The sequence below is a fragment of the Bufo gargarizans genome, chromosome 3 (assembly GCF_014858855.1).
Source record: "Bufo gargarizans isolate SCDJY-AF-19 chromosome 3, ASM1485885v1, whole genome shotgun sequence".
NCBI lineage: Eukaryota > Metazoa > Chordata > Amphibia > Anura > Bufonidae > Bufo > Bufo gargarizans.
In genome coordinates, this window is record NC_058082.1 from 93,800,882 (window position 1) to 93,828,692 (window position 27,811).

The 27,811-nt window shown below is 45.5% G+C and overlaps 1 protein-coding gene across 2 annotated transcripts in view; it reads right to left on the reverse strand.

Annotated features, from left to right (window-relative positions):
• Positions 1-27,811, reverse strand: part of ELMOD1 (ELMO domain containing 1) — a 131,183-nt gene that overhangs the window by 31,854 nt on the left and 71,518 nt on the right. For both annotated transcript variants that reach the window (XM_044285989.1, XM_044285988.1), the window contains exons 3-4: positions 7,653-7,798; positions 6,291-6,319 (exon numbers count right to left, since the gene is read on the reverse strand). In XM_044285989.1, coding sequence (XP_044141924.1) covers positions 6,291-6,319; positions 7,653-7,798 — 175 coding nt within the window. The remainder of the gene's footprint in view (positions 1-6,290; positions 6,320-7,652; positions 7,799-27,811) is intronic.

The window sequence follows — 27,811 nt, forward strand, 5'->3', positions numbered from 1 at the left end:
TGGCACTGTGCTTGTTCTAGGGAATAATACCGCCATAATACAGCATCTGATGGAATACGGCACAAGTTTTTTTTCAAAATGACCAAGCGTGAAATTGAAGACACACTGAGGTACAGTATGGGCCTATAAAGGTATATGGGTGCGGATATAAACCAGGCATCTCCCCCAACCTTAGGCCCCACTGCACAACACAGCCTAATCACCAATCAATTCATTATTTTTCAGTAATAAAATCACTTCTGTAGATTTCCAAGACACTTGGCAATGTCATCAGGGGATAATCAGCTTTCCTGTTGCTGCGAGAGAAACTAATCTCGAGGGCTTAACACCTTGTCTTGCACAGTGACGGCCTGAGAAATCAGCTTGAACGCTACCATGTGGTCTATGGTCAAACAAAGCATTAATTGTGCGGTAATGCGTACATAACAGTGCGGGCATAGAGAGGGGTTAATACAGTGCACACAACTCTCTCTAATGAATAGTAGACGTTGGGATTGATGAAAGGGCTCTCCAGAAATTGGGATGTAATTACTCGATGTGGAATGGTGCGGCAGAAAGCTATAACTGAAGTGCACTGCAGTAAAACCGCACATAAATACTGTATATGGGGTTTTGCAGCAGTTTTACACATAGCGTGGTTTTCAGCTTGCTTTCAATTTATTGGGCATCAGATGAATAAACATAATTGATTACTTGTTAGACCTTTTTCTGGCCATACAAAGCTGAAAGCTCTTATAGACTCGGTGATCATTTAATCTCTATATGCCCCTAGCATGGCAGACCTGCTAGGTCTTAGCAGACCCAGATCAGTACTCCAAATGACTTCCTATAATTGCCTCAGTCATGGTACATCCACATGGGACATAAAATGTAGATTTTTCACTGATTTCACACTCTGGATTGCAAAGGGTGAAATCCCCCAACCACAATGGACATGTTGCAGGTTTAAAAGGGTTTGTTGGGGTTCAGAGCTGAACCCAGACACAACCCGATCTGCACTTCATTCACCATGAACATTTCATGCTCCGATGCTCTCCCTGTTTGTTTACATTTAGACACTGCTAGGCGGGGGCTCCCGCCTAGCAGTGATCCCAGAGATATCACCGACTCTGATTGGAGGTCTTTAGTGCTGCCCTAGCCTGTAAATACAGTGCCGGTGACATCACCGTGCTCACTTCTAGGAGGAAGCCTCTGTCTAGCTTACCCATGGAGAGCACGGTATGTCACCGGATCTCATGAAAATTCCCTTGCCCTGCGCGATTCAGCGCAGGGCAAGGGGGAGCATCGGAGCATGAAAAGCTCCAATGCTCCACTCATTCATGGTGAATGAGTGCAGATCCGGTTGTGTCAGGGTTCAGGTCTGAACACGGACAACCCTTTTAAATGAAGCTCTCCAAATGAAAGTAAAGCATATAGCCGGCACTTCTGAGCCATGTCGCAGCCACAAAACTGAGTTTGGACACACAAGTGTAATCCGAGTAAGAGGTTGTCGTGTGCACAGCATAAATATACTCCAAGTTCAAGACACCAAATGTCCAAGACATGTGCCACTCACAGTTAAAACATCCATCTTTATGGTTCTATTAAAAACAGCAGGTACAGGACGCGATATAGGCACAAGGCAACAGCCGTTTCGTGCAGCTTCATGCTTTTTCAAGCCCTCCCGATGAGACAGGTGAGCGACTGCCTTTTGGATGGCCCACAATTGTCTCATCAAGAGTCACCAATCACAAAATGCAATTACAATTACAAATGTGCTAGTTACAAAAATACACTCATATCTACTCTGTCACTAAAGCCCAGAGGTCCTGAGGCATTGGTCTTCATTATTAACCTGGCTTCCCTGCTCAGAAGTTCTTTCTTTAGATCGCCACCTGTTGAAAGTGACTCTATTTTCAGCAGGCCAGCGAGCCGCAATACCGCAGGGTCTGAATCATGAGTCTGTCTTACATGGTCAATCATACGTGTGGCTCCGTGTCCTGAGGTTACAGAGCGGAAATGCTCACTAATAGTGTTGAGCGAACTTGTGTTTTAAGTTCGGCGTCTAAAGTTCGAGTTCAGGTTATCGAAGTATCCCGTTATGGATTCTAAATTCCATTATGGTCCGGGGTAGCGGAATCCATAACAGGATACTTCGATAACCCGAACCCGAACTTTAGACGCCGAACTTAAAACACACGTTCGCTCAACACTACTCACTAATCCTTTTGTGTATGCTGAGAAGAGTCTAAGGGTCCATTCACACGTCCGCAAGTGTTTTGCGGTACCGCAAATTGTGGATCCGAAAAGCATGGACACCGGCCATGTGCGTTCCGCATTTTAATAGAAATGCCTTTTTTTGTCCGTGTCTAAGGACAAGAATACAACATGTTCTATTTTTTTGCGGAACGGAAGTGCGGATGCGGAATGGAAGTGCGGATGTGGACAGCACACTGTGTGCTGTCCGCATCTTATGCGGCCTGTGGTAATGTGAACAGTGCTGGAAGGTGTATTGTCCCACTTCAGGTACCTCAGATGGGCGAGACAGATAAAATGCAGAGAGTGGCAGTAGTCTCAGCAAAGCATAGTTTGCTGAGACATTTCTGTATACCATTTCTGAGCTGGATTTTACTTGGACTGGTGGCTAGGCTTGGTAGAGGGAGTTCCCAGTCCACACCCTTCCAGTACGGGTTTTCCTTTCTACCTGAGGTGATCGCAGGTGAGGCCTGCTGTAATCATGCTGATAAAAGCGCCTCAGAGTAGGTCAGTCTGAGGAGGGAGAGCGAGACTGTTTTGTAAAGCAGAGGCTCTGTGTGTGGTCTCAGTCAGGAGGACTGAGGGGCCACAAGGCTTTGAATAGCCTGAGGATTGGAGGACCTAGCGACACCTAGAGAACGAGTGTTGTACGCCCAGCATCTGAATGACTACTGGGCCACACTCCCCCAAAAGGTACTGGAGTTGCCGTAGCCTGGAGGCTGCAGTATTGATGTTGGCTGAGGAAAGCCGCATATAATGTCCATGTGTGAACTGAGCTCTATGAGTGAGGTAGGGACGTATTTTGTTTAGGTAGCGCCTAGACGGGCAGGAGTTTATTTGTGTTTTAAGTGTTGGCGGTGCGGGAACCTCACCCCACCCAGTGATGTATAACTGGACTATCCTTTATAAGAAGACTGTCAAAATAAATGCACAGTTTGGACATGAAAATCCGTTGTCTGGTGAGATATCTGTGAGTGTGATCCCCTGAAAAGAGACGATCCCTTACAGGCCCCATTAAAAATGAATGCAACATTGCGGAACGGACCCATTTTGCGGACGTGTGAATGGACCCTTATCTGTATAGTATTTTTTTGCAAGGATAAAAAAAAAGATTAAAAAGAACCACCGTGGGTGAACCTCCACACATAATCCATGAGGACTGCGGCGTGTGGATGAAATTAATTAAAATTTCATCGACCATGCTGTTACTGTAAAATGCTGTGGATTTTCCGCTCACAAACCTATTGCGGAAAGTCCATAGCAATTCCACCACGTGTAAGAATACCCTTACAGTGGAAAACTAAAAAATATGTATTCTGAGACAGTAACAGGAAGAGTGATTGGGGGTCTTTATACTGTATTTCCCTAAAATTCCCCTCATATGTGTACTAGGCTCCAGGAAGTATATATCTCTACCAAGGAAAGCTGCATTAGGTATAAGGAACCCAGGAAGGCTGAGTATCCAAAGACTAGTTTGTCTTCAGGCCTGGATTTTTATGGAAAGATGGGCAAGTTGGTAGTAGGGCCTGTCATTCCCTTCCTGGCCAGTACAAGTTTTCTTTGTAACAGTCCAGCTGATTAATAAGATATATAACGTGGGTTCAAGGTGCGCAAGAAAGCTATCCGAGGAGACAGAACCTGTCTGAAGAGACTGTTACTGAGGTTGCTAGTCTCAAAATGGACATTTACGCCTTTTGTGAGGTAACACATGTTAATGTAATTTTGTTCAAGTGGTCATTAGTAAGCCACTTGTATAGTCAGTGAAACGTATTGTCACGGAAGGTGTACAGGAAACAAGACAATACAAAATGACTCACTGGATCCAAAACTAAGGAACAAAAAGGGAGACCCCTGCATAAGACCTGGCACTCTCCCTGACTGCTCAGCCTATGCGAACACCCCAATGGTAGATGATCGCATATCCTCGTACCTCGACTGTATAACACCTGAACACCCTATAATAGTGAGGGGACACGACCACCGGCTCCCTACACTAGACACGGAGGGAGTCAGGGTCACCTGGGATCCAGTAAACAGAAAATCACAAATGAATGTACAACACTCATCTTGTAGAAGACTGGGAAATAGGATCAGCATGCACACACACTCCAGGAAGTTGTATAAACCGCACACTAATGCATTATGGGGAGGAATTTAAAGGGATGCAATCAGTCCAACTACATGACAGCTGAGAGAGGCTAACGAGATGAGGAACTGAAAACCAAAACAAAGGAAGCTCAAGGAGGAGGTTCTGAAAGGCATCTGTGAGAGCTTCTCAGATGTCTGGTGGTGACACATATATGTTTAGTTAGCGCTCTGCTGAGCAGCGGTTGATTTGTGTTTTTGGTTCTGAATGCAAAGCCTATAGGTTTATTTTGTTTTTGTTTCATTTTGCTTAACGCTACAGAGCTAATTCCCACAATATATAAAGAGAAAATGTCCCCATTATAATCCCCTGGGGGACATACTTTATGAGAATTTGCCAATAAAAAACACAGAACTCCTGCTTCTGCCTGCTCCGATAAGTTAAAGGGAACCTGTCACCGGGATTTTGTGTATAGAGCTAAGGACATGGGTTGCTAGATGGCCACTAGCACATCCGCAATACCCAGTCCCCATAGCTCTCTGTGCTTTTATTGTGTAAAAAAAACGATTTGATACATATGCAAATTAACCTGAGATGAGTCCTGTACATGAGATGAGTCAGGGACAGGACTCATCTCAGGTTAATTTGCATATGTATCAAATCGTTTTTTTGACACAATAAAAGCACACAGAGCTATGGGGACTGGGTATTGCGGATGTGCTAGCGGTCATCTAGCAACCCATGTCCTCAGCTCTATACACAAAATCCCGGTGACAGGTTCCCTTTAAGTGCTTACATGCAGTTCTCCTAGCTTAGCGGAGCAGGCAGAAGCAGGATCCGGCTCCGCTCAGCTAATCCTGGCATAGTACATGGGCACAGAGTACCCATGTGCTATGCCAGGAATTAGTAATCCTCCAGGGAGGGGCGGCACGGGCAGGAGCAGCAATATGAGCTCACAGCGCTGCTGCGGCCCCATTGATAAACTGTGTACTCCGTACACTGCTGAGCTGTCTGCGGTGTACGGAGAACTTTTTAAGAGCACAGTGAATGGTGCACTTTAGGGAAGTAAAACTGTCATAAAAGTAGAAAATTGATTAATAAAGTATATTAGAAATAGTTTTATTAGGGCATTAGGGACAACATATTAAAAATTGTATCAAAGGATTAGTTACTCTTTAAGACTGATGTATGAAACACTGTACACAATATATTTGCCCCTTTGTTTCTACAGGGGATTTGAAGCTCCATCAAGAAAAACAGAGCACTGACCGTATAAAAATATATTAAGAAATGAATCAGCTCAGAATTTGGTGTCATAGGTGAATATTTAAAAGGGGTTGTGCCATTAATAAAAATGTATTCCGCTCAACAGATATCATCTCGAAATACCATCATTTATTAAAACTGCCTTACTCTAAAGTTAATAGCCTACCACTGTACCCTGTGGCAAGTCCTGTTTTCAGGCCTGGATTTTTATGGATATTGAGTTGCTGTAGGTTATGCCCTGCATTGGAGCCTTGTAATGTAGGACGTAGGAAGCATCATGGGAAAGAACAAGATGGTGTGGTTAGTGTTACATAATCTGCTGATGTCAGAACACATCTCACTGCCCTAAGGCATGATGGGGCTGCAGTCACATGACAAACCAGGAAGTAGAATTCAAGCATGGGGGGGGATAAGAGAAAACTAAAAATTAGGTACATTTGAAAAAAAATAAATAAAAATAATCCCTAACTAAAATATACCTTTTATTACTCCCTGAGAATATTCAATTAAGGTTGCTTTGTTACATAAAAAAAAAAATAATAATAATCAAGGAGGAATGGGAGCTGGGGTAAATGTTGAAAATACACTTTAGAGTAAAAAATAGTTTGTCACAAGGTCATCTCCAATAAATTAAAAAAATGGCGGACCCTAGTGGGATATCTAGCTTAGTATGAACTTTTGCAAGCAGAAGGATAAAACTCACCTTACTTTTTGATGACTTCAAGGAAGATTCTGCAAAAATTAAATCACAGTGTACCAGTTAGATTCCTAAAAAGCACTTTATTCAATGCAATAGGGATTTTTTGCACAGGCATTTCCTAAGGCATTTGCACAGTAAGTATTGGCAGATCAAAGAAACCAACTCACAATACTGTACGTTGGCTCACTAGTCATTGTGTAGTCAACCTATGACATGTTGCTAACCTAATACTGTACACAGCCCATATTTCTTAGTACAAGGTCGCACACCTCTAGGGCCAGCTCCGATGATGCCTTCTACTTCTGAAAGATCCTACCAGATGAATGGTGGCAGAAACTGGCAGCTCTGGTCATCAACAATGCACTGTGGTCTTCTGTACTGTTAAGGGGGAAGTCCAGGATTTTTCCTCAGGATAAGTCATCAATACGAAATGAGCTGGGGTCTGACTTAGCTGGGGTCTGAGGTGAGCACTGCGGCACGGTACAGTCCATTTGATAGCGGCTGTGCTTGGTATTGCAGCCCAACTCATTCACTTGCATGGGCTGCCCCCAGGCCATATGACCCATGAGCGTGTTGTCATATGGCCTACAAAGACGCCTAAGCATTCACGGAGCACAGCAGCCTCTTCAAACAGCTGCTTAGCGGGAGTTGGACCCCTGACGATCTGATACTAATGACCTATTCTGAAGATCATAATCCCGGAAAACCCCTTTAAGTATCATGAAACCTAAAGTATAGCAAGAGAGCATGACATTTTGACAAGTTTATGAAGTTATAACGCATTTGACAAGCCATGAACTACTGATGTTTCTAGCCGCATTAACAAATTCTGCCAAACAATGCCCCAATTTTTACAAGATGCTCAATTCAATGAAAGAACATAGGCTGTATATAGTTATCAAGTCAAACAAAGGTGACTTATGCCTTGTGGTGGTGGATGGGGTCTTCACAACGCCATACACTGAACTTGCATGGCCTCTTGCAGTTATTGGAATTTTTACCCATGATGTAATAAAGTTTTAATTTGTTTTTTCCTCCTGAAGGTCCTCTACCCTTGTACATGAACTTCAAATAGCTTTCTACAACCATCTAATATATAATCCAAAACCTATCAGATCCTATGAACACTGGATTAAGATCGTAGATGGTGGATCTCACAATATCTCACAAATAGAATGTGACAATGTAACAAAACATAAGCATTTTTTTGAGAAGACCGCCTCTATACTGACCAGATTTCCACCGTATATTATGCAGAATTGCCATCTTCTTTGAGAAGAACACCCTTCTAGAAGAGCACATTTCAATGCAAATTTAGGCAATCATCTCAGGTTTCTCTATATAATGTATACAGCAGACATTTACCCAATTTTAAGGTCCGTCCAGCACCAGGCTTGTTCTTGTAGCAGATTCTCTGCAGCTCACACCTTCCGGTCAGCTTTCTCAGAATGAACTTCAGACAACGCCAAAGACAGATGCAGTAGAAGTACAACCACACCTGAACCACCATCCTGGAAGCAAAGAAACAAAAGAAACTTTGAAGTTATGACAAGTCCTCATAAATTACACCTTAAGAGGCGCCTCCACCCTAAAAGACGCATGGAGTTAATAAATTTAGAGAAGTAATTACAATATAAATAAAAAATCTCATTGCAGGACGGCTTTTGTCTAAAGGCTGCTCGTTGCCAAGGTCTCATGACAACACTAAGTTGGTATGAAGCCACCTGACCAAGCACAACATGAGATATTCTTCTCAGACCATTAGAGCATTACCTGTTGTAAGATACTATCACTTCACCGACTGAATTCATGTCTTGGGTGGAATAATCCTTAGCAATAAATAATACATGTATGTTAAAGGAGCAATAAACCTAAAGTTTGTACATTAAACACCTCCAGCTCATGGAGGTATAAAGGCCCCATACAGCCTTGTGGCAACAGGACATCCATAGGATCTACTGTACCCTCTGTGCCTCTAATCCCGGCATTGTCTACTAGAGAATTATTAATATCTCTGTATACAGCAGATGTACACTCTCCTGCAGAAAGCTATGATGTGTACACAAGGCCTAAATCGTAAAAAAAGAGATGTTAATATTACAGGTGTGGCCAGTATAATGACTCTCTAATGGCCCTCTAATGACTACTATCTGGCTCAGACAGACTTGTGGTTTAGGTCCTTTAAGCAGTTCAAGGAAGGAAAAACTGTAGGCAAATAAGATATAGGATATATAAAAATGTATAAAAGCCATAATTAATGAAGTAAAATATACCACAAAATGATCTTGTATATACCATACTTGGCAAATGCTATAATAAAATAAAATGGAACAAGGCGGTTAGGAAGCCCCTGGCTCAACTTTTTGGGAAGAAGCATGGTTGGTCATTGATGATAATGAGCCAAACTGGAAAGTGAGTAAAGGCAAGAGAAGCCAAAAGGGTGGTTTTGCCACTTCACCCTAGTCATCAACAAGGGTCACAGCTGTTAAACCCCCACCTATCAGACCTGCTAGTAATATGCCATCAATAGCAATATGACTCCGTTCAAGTAACCACAGAGAACTAGAATGGACACCAATTCTACCATGACCACCCTAGGTTCCAAATAAATGGAGGTTATGGAAGGTAGGTTTAAAACTACGGATGGAATGAGGGATAAGCAGACACTGCTGCCACTTGGCACATCATCGGGAGGGGGGCGATTTATGTTTGTTTTAAAAAAAAACTAAGCTAAGTAAAGGATAGAACAAGAGGAGCTGAAAGAGCCAACAATAGGCTGACTAGCTGGCTCTGCATTTAGATCTGTGTCTGTGTGGAAGAGTGGAGACAAATGTGGAATATGTATAATAAGCAAGAGCCACATGGTGAACACATAACTGTGCTATGTAGTAGCCAAAAATTTCAGTTGGTGGAATTACATAACATGCAACTAGGTTAGAGACTAAGGGGGACATTCATCAAGACCGGCATTTTACACATAACGATCTCAGATCGCAGATTTTTACAATATAAAACTGACTGATCTTTTGATTGTGCACTTGAAAGCTGAAGGCATCTGTGTTGGTCCCATGTTCATAAGTGCTCACATTGCTGAGAAAAATGATGTTTTATATATGTAACTGAGCCTCTAGGAGCAACAGGGGCGTTGTCATTACTCCTAGAGGCTCAGCTCAACTGCCTCCACTTTGACAGGGCCAAGCAGTGTAAGTGTGATCATGTCTGGCCCTGACTTCTCCTAAAGTCAATACAAGTGCAGAGGGTGCGTCAGTTGCTTCTAGAGGCTCATATTCCTTTATTTCTACAAGTCTGTAAGAAGATTCCACAACTGCCAAACAGCATTATGAAGGCCCTCCGGTTGCAACTTAATCTGCTTTCAGATATAATGTCCCTCTCTATGAAATCCTTCTGCTGGAAATCAGCACAGTGTGAACAGTTTGGCTCAATTTCCCAACCCTGAAGGAGAACCTCACACTTTACTCCTTAAGAAACCAAAAGGAAATATTACAAATAAGGTCTGGTTGAAGCTTAGCTTTCCTTTCCAGTTAATATCAAATATTATAATTTCATATTCCACCAGAACCATGTTGTATATAGTTTCTGTGAATACTCCTTCAGGGCTGTGGTGATATCACATTTCCAGTCAATGCTCTGTAGGCAAAACTAGCAGTAGAGATCGGAACTCAAAGCGTCACGCAAGTGATGTTCTTATTACAGTATAGTATGGGCGTTTTGGGACATGGCAATGTTAATGATATATTTTTATTGTTTATTTTTATCATGGGGAATGGCGGGTGATTTGAATTTTTATATTTGTAAAAGCTTAAAAAATGTATATATATATATATATATATATATTTATTTTTTTTACACTTCTTAAAAGTTTCCCTAGGGAACTTGAACATGCAATCATTCAATCACTTTTCTCATAGACTCCAATGAATTAGCAATTTGCTAGGTTTCTATGGAGTCTCCATAGGAACATAGCTGTAGCAGCCTCAAATCCTTCAGAAGGACAGGACCTGCCATAAGCAATGAACGGCTTCCCTGATCACCGCTAGAGGGAGTCGTTCCAGCCAGCAGAGGTGAAATGTCTGTGATCGGCGTTATTGACGATTGCAGACATGAGCTCCGGGTGTTTGCTGTATGAAACAGCAGGCACCCGGCGACTAAGGAGCTTGCTTCATTCCAGAGCAGGCGCCATCTGTAAAGAGGTGACATCCGCTGTACATGTATTTCTTGTCCCCAACAGAGGATATGATTCTGAGGTCCACCCCCCATCTATACAGAACATATGCAAGTCCATGTGTGGTAATTTTTGATATTACCATTGTACACACAGGGCTCATCATCAATGAGATCTAACATGTTAATTGTGAATTTTATCATCAGAAATAATGTCTAGAGGCATGTCATTGAGGTTGTCTTCTGCTGAACCTTTAGGGCCCTTTTTATATCTTAAATAGAGGCTCTCCGGGGGATCTTCTGGTATTCTAAATGGCCACTCTCAGTTTGACTTTCTTCCCTATGTGACGTCTAACCAATATAACACTGCTGGTTAAGACTATGGATCTGTATGGGCAGAAATGTAGATACTGGACACATATTCTCAGAAAGTCTTTTAGGTCAAACTGTAGTTTGATATTTTAGCTGCTTACATAATACATTACAAAACCTATTTTTATAGTTGTTAGTGCTTACTGAGATTTCCTGGGATCAAAAGGACTTACATAATAAAAAAAATATATAAAAAAAACAGCAGATCTTTTTAAGGACTAGGCTTAACATATTTACTTTGGAGATGTAGTTTCCTTCACATCCTTCTTGATTCCTGATAGAAAAGCACTCTTTGCTGACCTATTTCCCGGTCTAGGATACAGTACAGCAGAGCACTTCTGGTCTCCATTTTTTATGTCGCCCAAAGCATGATTTTTTTTCTCCAAGATTTCAGAAGATTAAGGACTTCTCTGTTAAAATAATTTCCATCCAACTTTCAGAAGTCATTGGAGATGACAGCCAAGATGTAATTAATAATGTATCATCACCGACCACAGTGAAGTGAACCATGTTATTGAATAATTACTGGAGCTTACGTCATGTTATGTAATAATCTGGGGAATTAAGGGGTCAGTAGGCGGTCAATGGAATAATGTAATGATCTGTGGAGGGGGGCACATATATAGCACTGCTTTCTCATTGGCTTCTAGACAAGAGATGCTGAGTGACAACTACCCATGCAGTTTCCCTTTACCCTTTTTACCATCTTTCATACTTTTAGCATATTGCTAGGACAGGGGTGGGGAACCTCAATTTATGTGGCTCCCGACCCCCTGACAGAGCATATAGTGAAAATGCTAATGATCCCTTCCATTGTGGAAGCGGTCATTAGCATGCGGGAGGCAGAGGAAGGTGAGAACAGCACTGCACCGGCCGTACTCACCTTCCCTGGTCTTCTTCCGGCCCCGCTCTGTGTCCTGACATATACAGCATCCGGACATAGTGCACGGAGGCACGCACTACGATCTGACACTGTGTGCTGTCAGGTCACAGTATGAGCGGTACAGTTTATAGGTCACAATAAAGGTGGAAAAAGTTCTGAAATGATTTATCTTTGTCTCATTTTTTTACATCACAGAAACCTGACATTTTAACAGGGGTGTGTAGACTTTTTATATTCACTGTATAACATAAAATAACATTCTGAACTTAAAAGTTAGACTGCGATGCTTGGTCAAAATGGCACCTGTACTATATGTAATATATATAGTGCATGCACCAATTTGTGCTGCAAAAATACAGTGCTCTAGATTTTTTTAAATTGAAGCGCAATTTCTGTTACTTACCCCTAAGTCAATGATATGTTTGACCAAATATAGTAGTGAAATTTTTAAGTTGAGAATTTTGTATGGCCCACGAATGATGTTACCAATAGCCAAATGGCCGTCGGCAGCAAAAAGGTTCCCCACCTCTGTGCTAGGATATGCCATCAATGTCAGCTATGTGCCTGCTCCTATCTCCAGGACGAAGCCCCCAAAGTGAAGGAGAGCACATACGCTCATGTGCAGCCACCCTCCGTTCACTGCAGTGGGAAATCTGAAAACAGCTGGACGAGAGCGCTTGGCTATTTTCAGAAGTCCCATAGAAGTATAGCTTTAGAAGCGCGCGCTCCCAGACACATGGTGAGCGACGCCAGACACAGCAGCAGCACACATCAGAAGGAGTCCGCAGGTAAGCCATCCAATAGCCCTGTAGAACTTCAATGTCACTTTCCTCTGCAGCTTTTCTTCAACTCTCTTTATACATTTAGACATTGGGCCTTTTTATTCATTTATTTATTATTTATTAATCATTTATTAAGCCGTCCAACAGCCCTGCAGAGCTTCATTGTCACTTCCCTCTGCAGCTTATCCTCATCTCTCTTTACACATTCAGACATTGGGCCTTTTATTCAATTATGTTATTATCATTTATTTATTTTTTATTTATCCTTCTTCCTCCTGTAGCCACCCGGCCACCTTTTGCCTGTTGCCCTTTGCTGTTGGCGCCCATAAGGTAAACCCTATACTTTCCTCCTGTTCCCCAATAAAAATAAAAGGATTAACTATAAGCAGAGACTAGACTACCGTAATTAATTTCTCAACAATCTATCCATCACACTCCATTTTTGTCATGGTCTTACCTTCTTGCTGTCCTCCTTCGTTTGACATGTGCTGGCGGCCATCTTGGTTTCTGGGTTTCTTGTAGCCTCCCACCCTGCGGCTTCTCCTTCCCACTGGGAGGAGCTGGATGCCTAGCTCACATATATAGGAGGTCTGTGGCTTCAGTTCCCTGCTTGGTCCTCCTGTGTTCACATGCTTCTAAGACTGCTGCTGCTTCTGGTTCCTGATCCTGGCTTCGTCTGACTACCCTTCTGGTTCCTGATCCTGGCTTCGTCCGACTACCCTTCTGGTTCCTGATCCTGGCCTCGTCTGACTACCCTGCTGGTTCCTGATCCAGGCTTCGTCTGACTACCCTTCTGGTTCCCGACTTCTGGCTTCGCAAGACCCTGCTTCGGTTTAGCCATCCGCTTGGACTTTTGCCTTACGGCTTGACTTTCAATAAAGCCTTCTTATTTCCACTATCTCTTGTTGTACGTCTGGTTCATGGTTCCTTGACATTAGGACCAAGCCATGAATTCTGACGGTACAGGGCCATCCTCGCTACCTACGCTGGTTGCCAGACTTGATCAGCAGGATCACCTGTTGGGTCGGTTCGCTGTGGCGTTGCAAACCCTGCTTGAACGCACGGCTCATTTAGCTTCCGTTGCCGATGGGTCGGTTGTTGCTCCTGGGCCCGCTCCTACTGCCGCTCCGGTTGTTGCGCCAGAGTCTACCCCGACACCTGTTGCTGCGCCTGCGGTGTTTCGGGGTATGACCGGTTCTGCCCCCCTTCCACAGCGCTTTGGGGGAGAGCCAACTCAGTGCCGAGGTTTCCTTAACCAGGTGGGCATTTATTTCGAGTTGCTGCCACATGCCTTTCCTACTGAGAGATCAAAGGTGGGCTTCTTGATCTCGCTGCTCTCGGACAAGGCCTTGGCCTGGGCCAGCCCTTTATGGGAGAACAACAATCCGGTGGTTGCCGAGTTTTCCGGTTTTGTTGCTTCTCTTCGGAAGGTATTCGATGTGCCGGCTCGTGCTGCCTCTGCTGCGAAGCTCCTTATGTCCATCAGACAGGGTTCACGATCTGTAGCTGAATACGCCATTGAGTTTCGTACCCTGGCAGCAGAGGTGGGCTGGAATAATGAGGCTCTGGTCGCTGCTTTCTCTCATGGTCTCTCGGATGCCTTGAAGGATGAGGTTGCAGCTAAGGACCTACCAGTGGAGCTCGAGTCCCTTATTTCTTTCCTGATTTTGATTGACACCAGACTCAGGGAGAGACCTTCCTTTAAGGAGAGCCTGCGGAGGTCTTCTAACAGATTGGCGCCTACGTTTGCTGTCCCACCCGTGCCTCCCTCTCCTCCCACGCCTCCTGGGGATGACTTGTCTGGGGGTGAACCCATGCAGCTGGGGTTTGCTCGCCTGTCCGAGGGGGAGAGGGTACTCCGGAGACGCGAGGGCCGATGCATGTACTGTGGTCTCGGTGGGCATTTTCGGTTGGCATGCCCGAACCGTCCGGGAAACGCTCGCACCTGAGATCCTGTCGGGGGCAGATCTTGGGTGGAGTCTCCTCGTCCCCGGTTTCCCGTGTTGACAAACCACTGATTACTGTTGTCCTCTCCTGGGTCGGGGGCTCGGTGACGACCCAGGCGTTGGTGGACTCTGGTGCTGGTGGTTTGTTCATTGATAGTGTGTTCGCTGCCGCCAATTCCATTCCTCTGCAGCCTCGAGGTTCCCCACTGGCTCTTGAGGCGATAGACGGCAGACCCCTTCTGCCGCCACACGTGACTCAGGAGACCCTTCCAGTGGGGATGGCCATTGGTGCCGTTCACAGAGAGTCGGTCTGTCTCCAGGTTATTTCGTCTCCACACTACTCGGTGGTCTTGGGGTACCCCTGGCTCCAGAAGCATAATCCGACTTTCGATTGGAGATCGGCCGAGATCCTCTCGTGGTCACCGCAGTGTGGGGCTAGTTGCATCCATGGGCCTGTCAAGTTGCTGTGTACTTCCTCGGACTCTCTGTTGCCTCCTGAATACGAGGAGTACCGGGAAGTATTCGATAAGGTGCGTGCGGTTGCCCTACCTCCGCACCGCCCATACGATTGTGCCATAGAGTTACAATCTGGTGCCGTTCCTCCTCGTGGCAAGGTCTATCCACTGTCGGTAGCGGAGAATGAGGCCATGGAGGAGTACGTGAGGGAGGCGCTTTCACGCGGACACATTTGCAAATCCTCGTCCCCGGCAGGGGCTGGATTTTTCTTTGTGAAAAAGAAGGGCGGTGAGTTGAGGCCTTGCATCGACTACAGGGGTCTCAATCGCATCACGATCAAGAACGCTTACCCGATACCCTTGATTTCCGAGCTGTTCGATCGCCTCAAAGGGGTCACGGTCTTTACCAAACTCGACCTGAGGGCGGCATATAACCTGGTAAGGATCAAGGCGGGCGATGAGTGGAAGACCGCGTTTAACACCAGGACCGGTCATTATGAATCCTTGGTTATGCCCTTTGGGTTGTGCAATGCGCCCGCAGTCTTCCAGGAATTCATCAACAATGTTTTCCGTGACCTGTTGCAGCAGTGTGTGGTGGTCTATTTGGATGACATCTTGGTATATTCTGAATCCATGGAGGCCCACATTCTGGATGTCAGACGAGTGTTGCAACGCTTACGAGAGAACAAGCTGTTCGGTAAGCTTGAGAAATGCGAATTTCACCGATCCCAGGTAACCTTCTTAGGTTACATCATTTCCGCTGAGGGGTTCTCCATGGATCCTGAGAAGGTTTCGGCTGTCTTACAGTGGCCCCAGCCCAGTGGGCTTCGTGCCCTGCAGCGCTTTTTGGGCTTCGCCAATTATTATCGGAAGTTCATCAGGGACTTTTCCATGCTAGCCAAGCCTCTCACGGATCTGACCAGGAAGGGCAGTAATCCCCAGGTCTGGCCGCTCGAGGCCATCCGAGCTTTTGAGGCTCTAAAGTCCGCCTTTGTGTCGGCTCCGATTCTGTCGCATCCCAACCCTGGGTTGCCTTTTGTCCTCGAGGTGGACGCGTCTGAGACGGGAGTAGGCGCCCTCCTGTCTCAGCGTAGAACACCAGAGGGTCCTCTGCTTCCTTGTGGGTTTTACTCCCGGAAACTGTCTTCCGCGGAGTGCAACTATCAGATTGGTGACAGGGAGTTATTGGCCATCGTGCAGGCCCTTAAAGAATGGAGGCACTTGCTCGAGGGCTCGGTGGTTCCGGTTCTCATCCTGACGGACCACAAGAATCTGACCTACCTCTCTGAGGCCAAGAGATTGACACCACGTCAGGCCAGATGGGCTCTGTTCTTGTCACGTTTTAATTACGTGGTCTCCTACCTACCCGGTTCCAAGAACATCAGAGCGGATGCCTTATCACGGCAGTACTCCGAGCTGTCCGGGGAGGAGTCGATTCCGACTTCAGTCATGCCTCCGAATCAGATCCTGGCCGCTATTCGCACCAGCCTGACCTCTCCCCTGGGTGAGCAGATTTTGGCGGCTCAATCTGGTGCTCCCTCTGGGAGACCCAACGGCAGATGTTTTGTGCCTGAGGAGTTGCGCACTCGGTTGTTGCGAACCTACCATAACTCCAAGGCCGCGGGGCATCCTGGAAAGAATCAGCTGTCCTGGGCTGTTTCACGTCTGTTCTGGTGGCCTTCTCTACGTTCCGACATCGCCGCATATGTAGCGGCATGCTCCGTTTGTGCCCAGAGTAAGTCCCCTCGGTACCTTCCGTTGGGCCTTTTGCAACCCATAGCCACCAGGGAGCGTCCATGGTCACACCTGGGGATGGATTTCATTGTGGACCTCCCTGCATCCCGAGGCCATACGGTCATTCTCATGATTGTGGATCGGTTTTCCAAAATGTGCCACTGTGTTCCTCTCAAGAAGTTACCCTCTGCACAAGAGTTGGCCTCGATTTTTGCCAGGGAGGTCTTCCGGTTGCACGGTTTGCCCAAGGAGATTGTGTCGGATCGGGGGAGTCAGTTTGTGTCCAGGTTCTGGCGCGCCATTTGCTCCCAGTTGGGGATTCATCTCTCTTTCTCCTCGGCCTACCACCCTCAGTCCAATGGGGCCGCAGAACGATCCAATCAGGCCTTGGAGCAATTCCTTCGTTGCTATGTCTCCGATCACCAGGACAATTGGGTTGACCTCCTGCCTTGGGCTGAGTTTGCCAGGAACACTGCGGTGAACTCTTCCTCTGGGACGTCTCCCTTCATGGCCAATTATGGGTTCCAACCTGCCGTGTTACCGGAGGTATTCTCTCCCCAGGATATTCCGGCTGTGGAGGATCACCTTTCCGTCCTACGTGCTTCTTGGGTACAGATCCAGAGGTCCCTTGAGGTCTCTGCGCAGCGCCAGAGACTCCAGGCTGATCGCAGACGAGCGCCCGCTCCTTCCTACCAGGTCGGAGACCGCGTATGGTTGTCCACCCGCAACCTCAACCTTCGAGTGCCCACTCCCAAGCTGGCGCCTCGCTTTGTTGGTCCCTTCCGAGTGCTTCGCAGGGTAAACCCGGTAGCCTATGCCCTCGCGCTTCCTCCTGGCATGCGGATCTCCAACGTGTTTCATGTCTCCCTGTTGAAGCCACTGGTGTGTAATCGTTTCACTTCCTCGGTTCCTCGGCCTCGTCCGGTCCAAGTGGGCAATCGTGAGGAGTATGAGGTGAGCAATATCCTGGACTCACGCCTGGTCCGCGGTCGGGTGCAGTTTTTGGTCCATTGGCGTGGTTATGGTCCAGAGGAGCGTTCCTGGGTTCCCTCCGCAGATGTCCATGCTCCTGCCTTGCTCCGAGCCTTCCACGCACGCTTCCCTCAGAAACCGTTCTTTACTCCGCGGAGGAGGGGCCCTTGAGGGGGAGGTACTGTCATGGTCTTACCTTCTTGCTGTCCTCCTTCGTTTGACATGTGCTGGCGGCCATCTTGGTTTCTGGGTTTCTTGTAGCCTCCCACCCTGCGGCTTCTCCTTCCCACTGGGAGGAGCTGGATGCCTAGCTCACATATATAGGAGGTCTGTGGCTTCAGTTCCCTGCTTGGTCCTCCTGTGTTCACATGCTTCTAAGACTGCTGCTGCTTCTGGTTCCTGATCCTGGCTTCGTCTGACTACCCTTCTGGTTCCTGATCCTGGCTTCGTCTGACTACCCTTCTGATTCCTGATCCTGGCCTCGTCTGACTACCCTGCTGGTTCCTGATCCAGGCTTCGTCTGACTACCCTTCTGGTTCCCGACTTCTGGCTTCGCAAGACCCTGCTTCGGTTTAGCCATCCGCTTGGACTTTTGCCTTACGGCTTGACTTTCAATAAAGCCTTCTTATTTCCACTATCTCTTGTTGTACGTCTGGTTCATGGTTCCTTGACAATTTTATGTCGCCATATTACACTACATAAGCACCACGTCCTACTACATCAGTATAATACCAATGTATATTGTATATTATGGTCTAACATTATACCTCCCTTACACCATCCTTGTGCGTATGTACATATATATATATACATACACTTTACTTAAACAGGGTCCAAATTGGACAGATTGGAGTACACTAAGTCCTTGCCAATAGAAGTGGTTTTTGCGTTCATGTTTGGGCTAGCACTAGGTCCCCCAACCATCCAGAATGTGTAAAATTCAACGTGCAATATAATTTTTTATACATATATTTTTATATGCTGTCATTTTAATCAAATTGATTTATTTATTATAACTGCATTCTATTCTATCCATCATAATTTTATGCGCATATATTTCCCCCCCCCCCCCCCCAACTGTGTGGGGGCCCTTTCTGTGGATTTTTTGTTGTTTTTTTGGCTTTGGCAATTCTTCCCCTTTTTTCTTTGTTGTTTCACTTTAGACTTGAAAAAGGAGTTATAAACTCCGAAACGCGTTGTCAACTGAACAATAAATAGTATTTATACCAAAAAACCTTGAAACTGTGGTCGTCCCTGTGCGCCAAAGAGGTACCTTATTGTGTGTTTTCAGACACAAATCACTATTCTCGCCCTTAACAATCCCTAGGAGTTTTTGGCAACTCCATCCAAAGGGACTGAACGGGTACCGGCAGCACGGACCTCCCCCACCCTCCCAACCTATTGTGTGTCTAACCTGTTGTGTGCTTACACTTGCACAACACCCGAAGGTGAGCACATTCAATCCATTTCGTTTATCTGCTTATCATCGCTTACTATCCTATGAGCGCCTCTCCCTTTTCTCTCTTGCCATAATTGCTATAGAAGTAAAGGAAGAGCAAGCCGCACAAGCGCGGCCACCTCTCCATTCACCGCTAAGGAACTTCTAATAATAACCTATTTTTGGAAATCCCATAAAGATGAATGGAGAGCAAACTGCACAAGGGCGTTTAGTACTATGGGCCTACCGGAAATTGCCAAGCCAGCACTCAGGAAATTTTGGAACTCACACAGCGGTGAATTGAGGATGGCAACGCGTGTGTTGCTGTTCTCCTTCCTTCACTTCGAGGGGCCTGTTCTTGAAATAAGAGCAGGTCCCAGAGGTAGGACCAACACTTATCTTAGGGCTCATCCACATGACCGTGCGGTCGCCGTGTGAACTCCCTGCTGCAGATGCAGATCCATTGATTCCACTCTGTGCCTCCACTCTGTAAAAGACAGGACATGTCCGATTTTTGCCATATCTTGCAGATCGCGGACCCGTTTAAGCTACTGGGTCCACAGCATGGGCACGGCAACCATACGGTCATGTGAATGAGCCCTTACATTGATGGTATATCCTAGTAATATGCCATCAATGTCGCGGATGGGAATATCCCTTTAACTGAGCCATATATGGCAAAAGAGCTACAACTGTAACCTGAATCACTTCGACTCCAAGGTACAGTGCTGCCCATAATTATTCATACCCCTGGCAAATTTTGACTTAAAGTTACTTTAATTCAACCAGCAAGTAATTTTTTGATGGGAAATTACATACTGTAGGTGTCTCCCAAAAGATAATAAGACGATTATTGTGGGAAAAAAAAACATTTCTCAGCTTCTATTTACCGTAATTTTCGCCCTATAAGACGCACCGGCCCATAAGACGCACCTAGGTTTTTGAGGAGGAAAATAAGAAAAAAAATATTTTGAACCAAAAGGTGCGCTTTTGAACTAATTGTGATCTGTGGATGACACACTGTTATGGGGGATCTGTTATGGGGGATCTGTGGGTGACGCACTGTTCTGGGGGATCTGTGGGTGACGCACTGTTCTGGGGGATCTGTGGGTGACGCACTGTTCTGGGGGATCTGTGGGTGACGCACTGTTCTGGGGGATCTGTGGGTGACGCACTGTTCTGGGGGATCTGTGGGTGACGCACTGTTCTGGGGGATCTGTGGGTGACGCACTGTTCTGGGGGATCTGTGGGTGACGCACTGTTCTGGGGGATCTGTGGGTGACGCACTGTTCTGGGGGATCTGTGGGTGACGCACTGTTCTGGGGGATCTGTGGGTGACGCACTGTTATGGGGGATCTGTGGGTGACGCACTGTTATGGGGGATCTGTGGGTGACGCACTGTTATGGGGGATCTGTGGGTGACGCACTGTTATGGGGGATCTGTGGGTGACGCACTGTTATGGGGGATCTGTGGGTGACGCACTGTTATGGGGGATCTGTGGGTGACGCACTGTTATGGGGGATCTGTGGGTGACACTTATGGGGGATCCTCTCTGGATGGCACTGTTATGAGGATCTGTGTATGACAGTTATGGGGGGGATCTGTGGATGACACATATATAGCATCTTATGCTATATGTCATCCACAGATCCCCTCCATAAGTGTGGGGGTCACATTTGCTTTTATAATGGGGGTGGGGGTCGCATCTGCATTTATAATGACAGCGGGGCCCATGCAGTGACTGTATTCTACTACACGGGCCCCGCTTACTGTATAATCATATCCCTAATAGTTAATTGTTGTGTGCATGTAAAAGCATAATGAGCGTTAATGAGTGCTGTGTATTACTTACAATTAGAAGCGCTCGCCGTTCGGAGCAGAGAGCAGAGAGGAGGGAGGAGGCAGGCCGGGAGGACGGGCGCTGGCAGTGTGTGTCATACATCATGGACCCATGCCGACTGCTTCATTCATAAAGTGGGCGGCGCAGGCGCGTGACGTATGACTCACACTGCCAGCGCCCGTCCTCCCGGCCTGCCTCCTCCCTCCTCTCTGCTCCGAACGGCGAGCGCTTCTAATTGTAAGTAATTGACAGCGCTCATCATTATCGCTCATTATGCTTTTACATGCACACAACAATTAACTATTAGGGATATGATTATACAGTAAGCGGGGCCCGTGTAGTAGAATACAGTCACTGCACGGGCCCCGCTGCCATTATAAATGCAGATGCCGCCCCCAGCCCCTCCTCCCTCACAGCTGATACACCCGCCGCACGGCATCGCGGCGGGTGTATCATTGAAAACTAGGCAAAATCGGCTACATTCGCCGTATAAGACGCACTGCTATTTTCCCCCCACTTTTGGGGGGGGGGGAAAGTGCGTCTTATACGGCGAAAAATACGGTACATTTGAGCAAAAAGTGATGGTGTAAAAAAGAAGAAGCCTTCAACCCAAAGAACACCATCCCTACTATCAAACATGGTGGTGGGAACCTAATGCTTTGGAGTTGTTTTTCAGCCAATGGACCTGGGAACCTAATCACAGTAAACGGCACCATGAAAAAAGAGCAAAACATGAGGATTTTTAACGACAACATCAGGCAGTCTGCAGAGAAACTTGGCCTTGGGCACCAGTGGACATTTCAGCATGACAATGACCCAAAACACACAGCAAAAGTGGGGAAGAAATGGTTAGCAGACAACAACATTAACGTTTTGGAGAGGCCCAGCCAGAGTCCAGACTTGAATCCAATTGAGAATCTGTGGAGGGAGCTAAAGATTAGGGTGATGACAAGAAGACCCTCCAACCTGAAAGATTTGGAGCTCATTGCTAAAGATGAATGGGCAAAAATACCTGTGGAGACCTGCAAAAAGCTGGTCTGCAATTATAGGAAGCGTTTGATTGCTGTAATAGCCAATAGAGGCTTTTCTGATTATTGAGAAGGACACTTTTTGCTCATATGTAATTAAAAGCTGAGAAAATGCTATTTTTCCACAATAATGCCTCTTGTAACATAGTAACATAGTACATAAGTACATAGTACATCGTCTTATTATCTTTTGGGAGACACCTATGTCATTTCCCGTCAAAAAAAATACTTGCTGGTTGAATAAAAGTAACTTTAAGTCAAAATTTGCAAGGGGAATGAATAATTATGGGCAGCACTGTATAATCTGTTACAGGGCCCCCACCTATTAAGGGTAATATATAATACTGGTGTCTTTGTAAATAACAGATGGTCCTTTGGGCCCCCTCAAGCAACAGGGCTCAGGAGTGACTGCTTCCTCTGCATTCCTTATATCTAAGTCCCTACAAAGAGTAATTTGATTGTGTATGACAATATGTCAGGGTAGTACAATACCAAAGGTTTGCAACTGCTCTTCCCTGGTGGTCTAGGACAGTAGGATGGGTTCATGGCTGCTTCCCTGGTGGTCTAGGGTATTGTAACGATCAATGCATGCATTCACTGTGGTCCAGGTTAGTAGGTGTTAAAACCTCTGCTTCCCTGGTTGTCTAGGATAATGGAAGAGCCATGGAAGTGCATTTCCCTAGTGGTCTAGGATAGTGGAGAGATTATCATCTTTGTCCAGCAGTAGTTTATTCTTCTCCTTGGGTTTGGGTGATGGCTGCAGTTGTTTTTCTAACAAGAAGACGACTCCAGTACAAGACACTCTTCGACTGCCCAAAGAGTAACCCTGGGGTCAGTTATGTGTGAATGCCACACAAGGTTTCTTGGTCCTGCTGGCTTTTCTGTCACTTATGTCCGTTTCTATACAACAATACATGAAAATGAGAGTGTGATAAGGAAAGGGACCACTCTTCACTTCTAGCAGAATTCATTCTGTTACTTACGCCCAGATACTGCAATAGATCACAATTTATTAGTTTCTATTCTACTAGTAATTGGAATAGACCTTGTTAGTGAGAAAGAGGAAGAGTACAGGGTCTTACTACCTACAGTTACCTGTAAGTCATTGACCCATTTCTCTTGGTCTATAGTTGTTTGCATCAATTATACAGGGAGCCAGCACTCTATGGAAAGAAATAATCATAACATAATTATTTTTGCGTTTATTTTTTTTATATTGATATGTTCCATAAATTATACTGCAATTACAAATCTAGACAATTAGAACTTCTGACAACCATTAGTGGTGAGTCTTCTAGTGTACGGTAGGTGGTCCTCTCTTTCATGAAAATCAGAAACCTGTGCCATTTTGTCTAACGAATGTATAACTAGTAGAATATTTTAGATTTCCCTTAGATAACATGTTCCCAAAATATTGAGCAGTAATTAATTAAAAAAAATAATTTGGAGTTGTCTTGAGTTCTTGAAGACATATTTTCCACATAACCTTGTGTCCTTCACCAAAAATCCTCTCTGATCACATGGACATGTTAGGAATACTTGAAGGCATTTCGTTGGACATCAGAATGGCTTCCTGAATTATGGAATGGAATCTGATGATGATAAAATGTCTTCAAGAATTCCACAGAAGATTCTGATTCACCATTCTGAGATATATCAAGATCTGGAAATGAGGCTCTAGGAGCAACGGGGGCGTTACCGTTACACCTAGAGGCTCAGCTAAATGTCGGTCAGGCATGATCACCTTTACATTGCCTGGCCCTGTCAATTACAGTGCAGAGGGTGCGGCAGTTGCAGAGACGGCAGAGCCTCTAGGTGTAACAGCAACGCCCCTGTTGCTCTTAGAGGCTCATTTGCATATATTAAAACATAATTTTTCTCAGCAATGTGGGTAATATGAACATGGGACCAACACAGATGCCTTCAGCTGCCATGTGCACATGTAACAGGTCAGCCAGTGTCATAGGTACAAAACTGCTGACAGATTCCCTTTAACATGACCTGAAATGATTCTGCCCTGAAGTCTATGGTTCGTGGAAGACAATGAAACATTACAGCTGTATACATACTATGTATCAAGGAAATTGTAACACTCAAAAGTCTATTGGGGTCATTTATCAAGCTGGTGTAAAGTAGAACTGGCTTAGTTGCCCATAGCAACCAATCAGATTCTACATTTCATTTTCCAAAGGAGCTCTGAAAAATGAAAGGTGGAATCTGATTGGTCACCATGGGCAACTAAGCCAGTTCTACTTTACACCAGCTTGATAAATGACCCCGTATGTGAATTTCTTTAGAATTAAGCAACTGCAGTTCTAGATAGTAAGGCCTTATGTACACGGCCACATTGCAACTCCATAAAAGTGTATAATAGCAGGTCTACAGAGCTGTATGGCGCAATAATGTAGATCCATATGCCTCAGTACACATGGAGCATCGATATAGGAACTGACAGAAAAAAAAGAATGGTCATTCTACCCTTGAAGCATTGCCTTTGATGATGGTCCCACCATATTATGCAGCCATTGGACCCTCATGTGCTATTGTATGAACCCTAAGTAAAGCATACATAATTAACACATTTGTCACTACAGCTACATTACTAGTATATGTCCATTGCTATGTGCTGAGGAGCTGTCCTCTCCCCTGACATGTCTGTTTCATTAACAACTTGCATTCCCCATATAATAACAATTCTGGAGCATCTATACTTATGACTCTTTGATGTGCCATTCCTTTATTATTCCTGCTAGAAGTTACAACTGAATTATTATCAATCAAGGTCTAGATGGGTGTTACCAGTTGGGGAGGTGTCCATGCACAGTATGACACTGGCAGCACTGATTGGACAGTTTCAGACTGTGCAGGGACACCCCCCCCCAACTGGTAACACCAAGCTGGACCTTCATTCCAAACTTCTAGTAATTCAATCACACATTTCTCAGGAATAATAATGGATTAGCACATCATAGAACCATAAGAATAGATGCTCCAGAATTGCTATTTCATGGGGAACGCAAGTACCCAATAAAACAGACATGTCAGGAGAGGTGACAGCTCCTCCTTAAGACAAGTCAAGTTGATAATACACAAAAATCGGTTGATATTTACCAACTACTACAAAAAGTAGATTTAATCAATGTATAAAAGAAAAGTTGTACAGCTTTCTAATATATTTTGAGTTTAAGTTCCCCATCATTCGCAAAATGTTTCTTTTGCCTGTAGGTCAATGAGAACGCCATTAAGAGGCAGCAAACCTGCTGAGAAGTGGATGCAATCGAAGCCATTCTAGACCAGTGCCTTATCAAACTGAGCCCAAGGTTGGACTGGCCCACCAGAGTACCAGGAGGTCCTTTGGAACCAATAACTTGGGTCTATTTCTTTGGTTTAAAACATTTAACATTTTACAGATGATATAAAGATTGTCCTCGAAAGATTATTTCCTCTTGTGGACCCAAGGAACCCCAGTTCAACACTGGGCAGGGAGGGGTCATCTAGCTTTTGGTGAGGCAGCAGATAGTCTTCACAGCTGCACTGTTCGCTCTGAGTGCAGCAATCTCTGCTTTAGGCCTCATGCACACGGCCATTGTTTTGGACCGCATCCGAGCCACAGTTTTGTCGGCTCGGATGCGGACCCATTCACTTCAATAGGGCCGCAAAAGATGCGGACAGCACTCCGTTGCTCCGTTCCATGGTCCGCCCAAAAAATATAACCTGTCCTATTCTTGTCCGCGTTTTGCGGACAAGAATAGGCAGTTATATTAATGGCTGTCCGTGCCGTTCCACAAATTGCAGAACGCACACAGATGGCATCCAAGTTTTGCGGATCGCCGGTTTGCGGACTGCAAAACACACAACGGTCGTGTGCATGAGGCCTTAGTAATATAATTTGGCAATTTTTTTACTTATTTTAATGTTATACAGAAATCAATTGGTAAATTGAGCAACAATTGCAATTCTGGTATGATACTCCACCTTAGATGGTGAGGCCAAGATTGAGAAAAAGAACGGTTGAGAACCCTGATCTAGACAATGCTCAGGGAACTAAACAGCCTCCAGACTGATACATTTTAGCATTGTCACAAACTGAAATACAAAAGGGGAGATTTATCAAGCCCTGCACTCCAGAATTCAGGCTTCAAAAAAGTTGCAAAATAGGGCTTTGCAAATTTTGGGGTCTATTTGTGGGAAAACAAATTTACACGAATCGATCCAGTTTTGAAAAGTGAGAGGGAAAGTATCTGCATTTAGCTTGTTAAGTGTACTTTTACACTTGCGGAAGAGGATTCCAGCAGGCAGTTCCGGCATTTGTCAGACGGATCCGCATGCATTGAAATACCGGATCAGTCTCTCCGGTGTCATCCGGAAAAGCGGATCTGGTATTAATTTTTTTGCATTTTTAAAGGTCTGCGCATGCGCAGACCGGAAAACTGGTTCCGTTTTGCCAGAATACTTAATGCCGGATCCGGCACTAATACATTTCAATGTAAATTAATGCCGGATCCGGCATTCCTGCAAATGTTCAGTATTTTTGGCCGGAAAGAAAACTGCAGCATACTGCGGTATTTTCTTCGTCCAAAAAATGTAAGGGAGACTGAACTGATGCATCCTGAACGGATTGCTCTCCATTCAGAATGCATTAGCATAAAACTGATCAGTTTTTTTCCGGTATTGCGCTCCTGTGACGGAACTCAATACCGGAAAACAAAAACGCTAGTGTGAAAGTACCCTAAGCTGATTTAAAGGGAACCCGTCACCAGTTTTATGGTGTCCTAACTAAGGGCAACATAAATAAGTGACTGATTCTTTTAGCAAAATGCTGGGTCACTTTCTTTAATTGACCCAGTCAATCTGCCAACATCTTGTATTAAAAAAGCTCCAGCTGATAATGATGAGTCATGAATATTCATGAGCTCCTGACTCTCCCCGCCCACCTGCTGCAGAATGACAGTTTGTTTCCATAGGAATCAGCAGCAGGGGAGTGGCTATAGCTCTGAATTAAATATACGCTGGACTCAATGACATCACGCTGGACTCAAATCAGCTCATTAGCATGCGGCATGCGGCATCTTTGTGTGTATATTAGGAGGTAGCCCTCTGTCACACCAGTAAGTGAATACATCTAAGGTACTTTTTAGTGGTTAATGATTGTATATAATTAGTTAGATTATAATCAAATATGCACATGACAGGTTCCCTTTAAGGCTAGTTTCACACTTGCGGCAGGACGGATCCGACAGGCTGTTCACCATGTCGGATCCGTCCTGCGGCTATTTCGCCGTGCCCGCGGACCGCCGCTCCGTCCCCATTGACTACAATGGGGACGGGGGCGGAGCTCCGGCGCAGCACGGCGGTGCACGGAGAAAGCCGCCGGACTAAAAAGCCTGACATGCAGTAATTTTAGTCCGGCGGCCTTTCTCCGTGCAGCGCCGTGCTGCGCCGGAGCTCCGCCCCCGTCCCCATTATAGTCAATGGGGACGGAGCGGCGGTCCGCGGGCACGGCGAAATAGCCGCAGGACGGATCCGACATGGTGAACAGCATGTCGGATCCGTCCTGCCGCAAGTGTGAAAGTACCCTAAGGCAGATTTATCAACTGTGACATTTTATGTTGCAATCTTACTCCAGTAAAGAGAAGTCACAGCACGTGGTGCAATATCTCAGTACAGAAATGTTACACTTAGGCCTCTTTCACTCGGGCGTCATTTTTTTTTGCCCGGATAAGAGCCGGGTGCGTTGCGGGAAAATGCGCTATTTTTTCTGCGCGAGTGCAAAATATTGTCATGCGTTGCACTCGCGTGAGAAAAATCGTGCATGTTTGGTACCCAAACCCGAACTTCTTCATAGAAGTTCGGGCTTGTGATTGATGTTCTGAAGATTGTATTATTTTCCC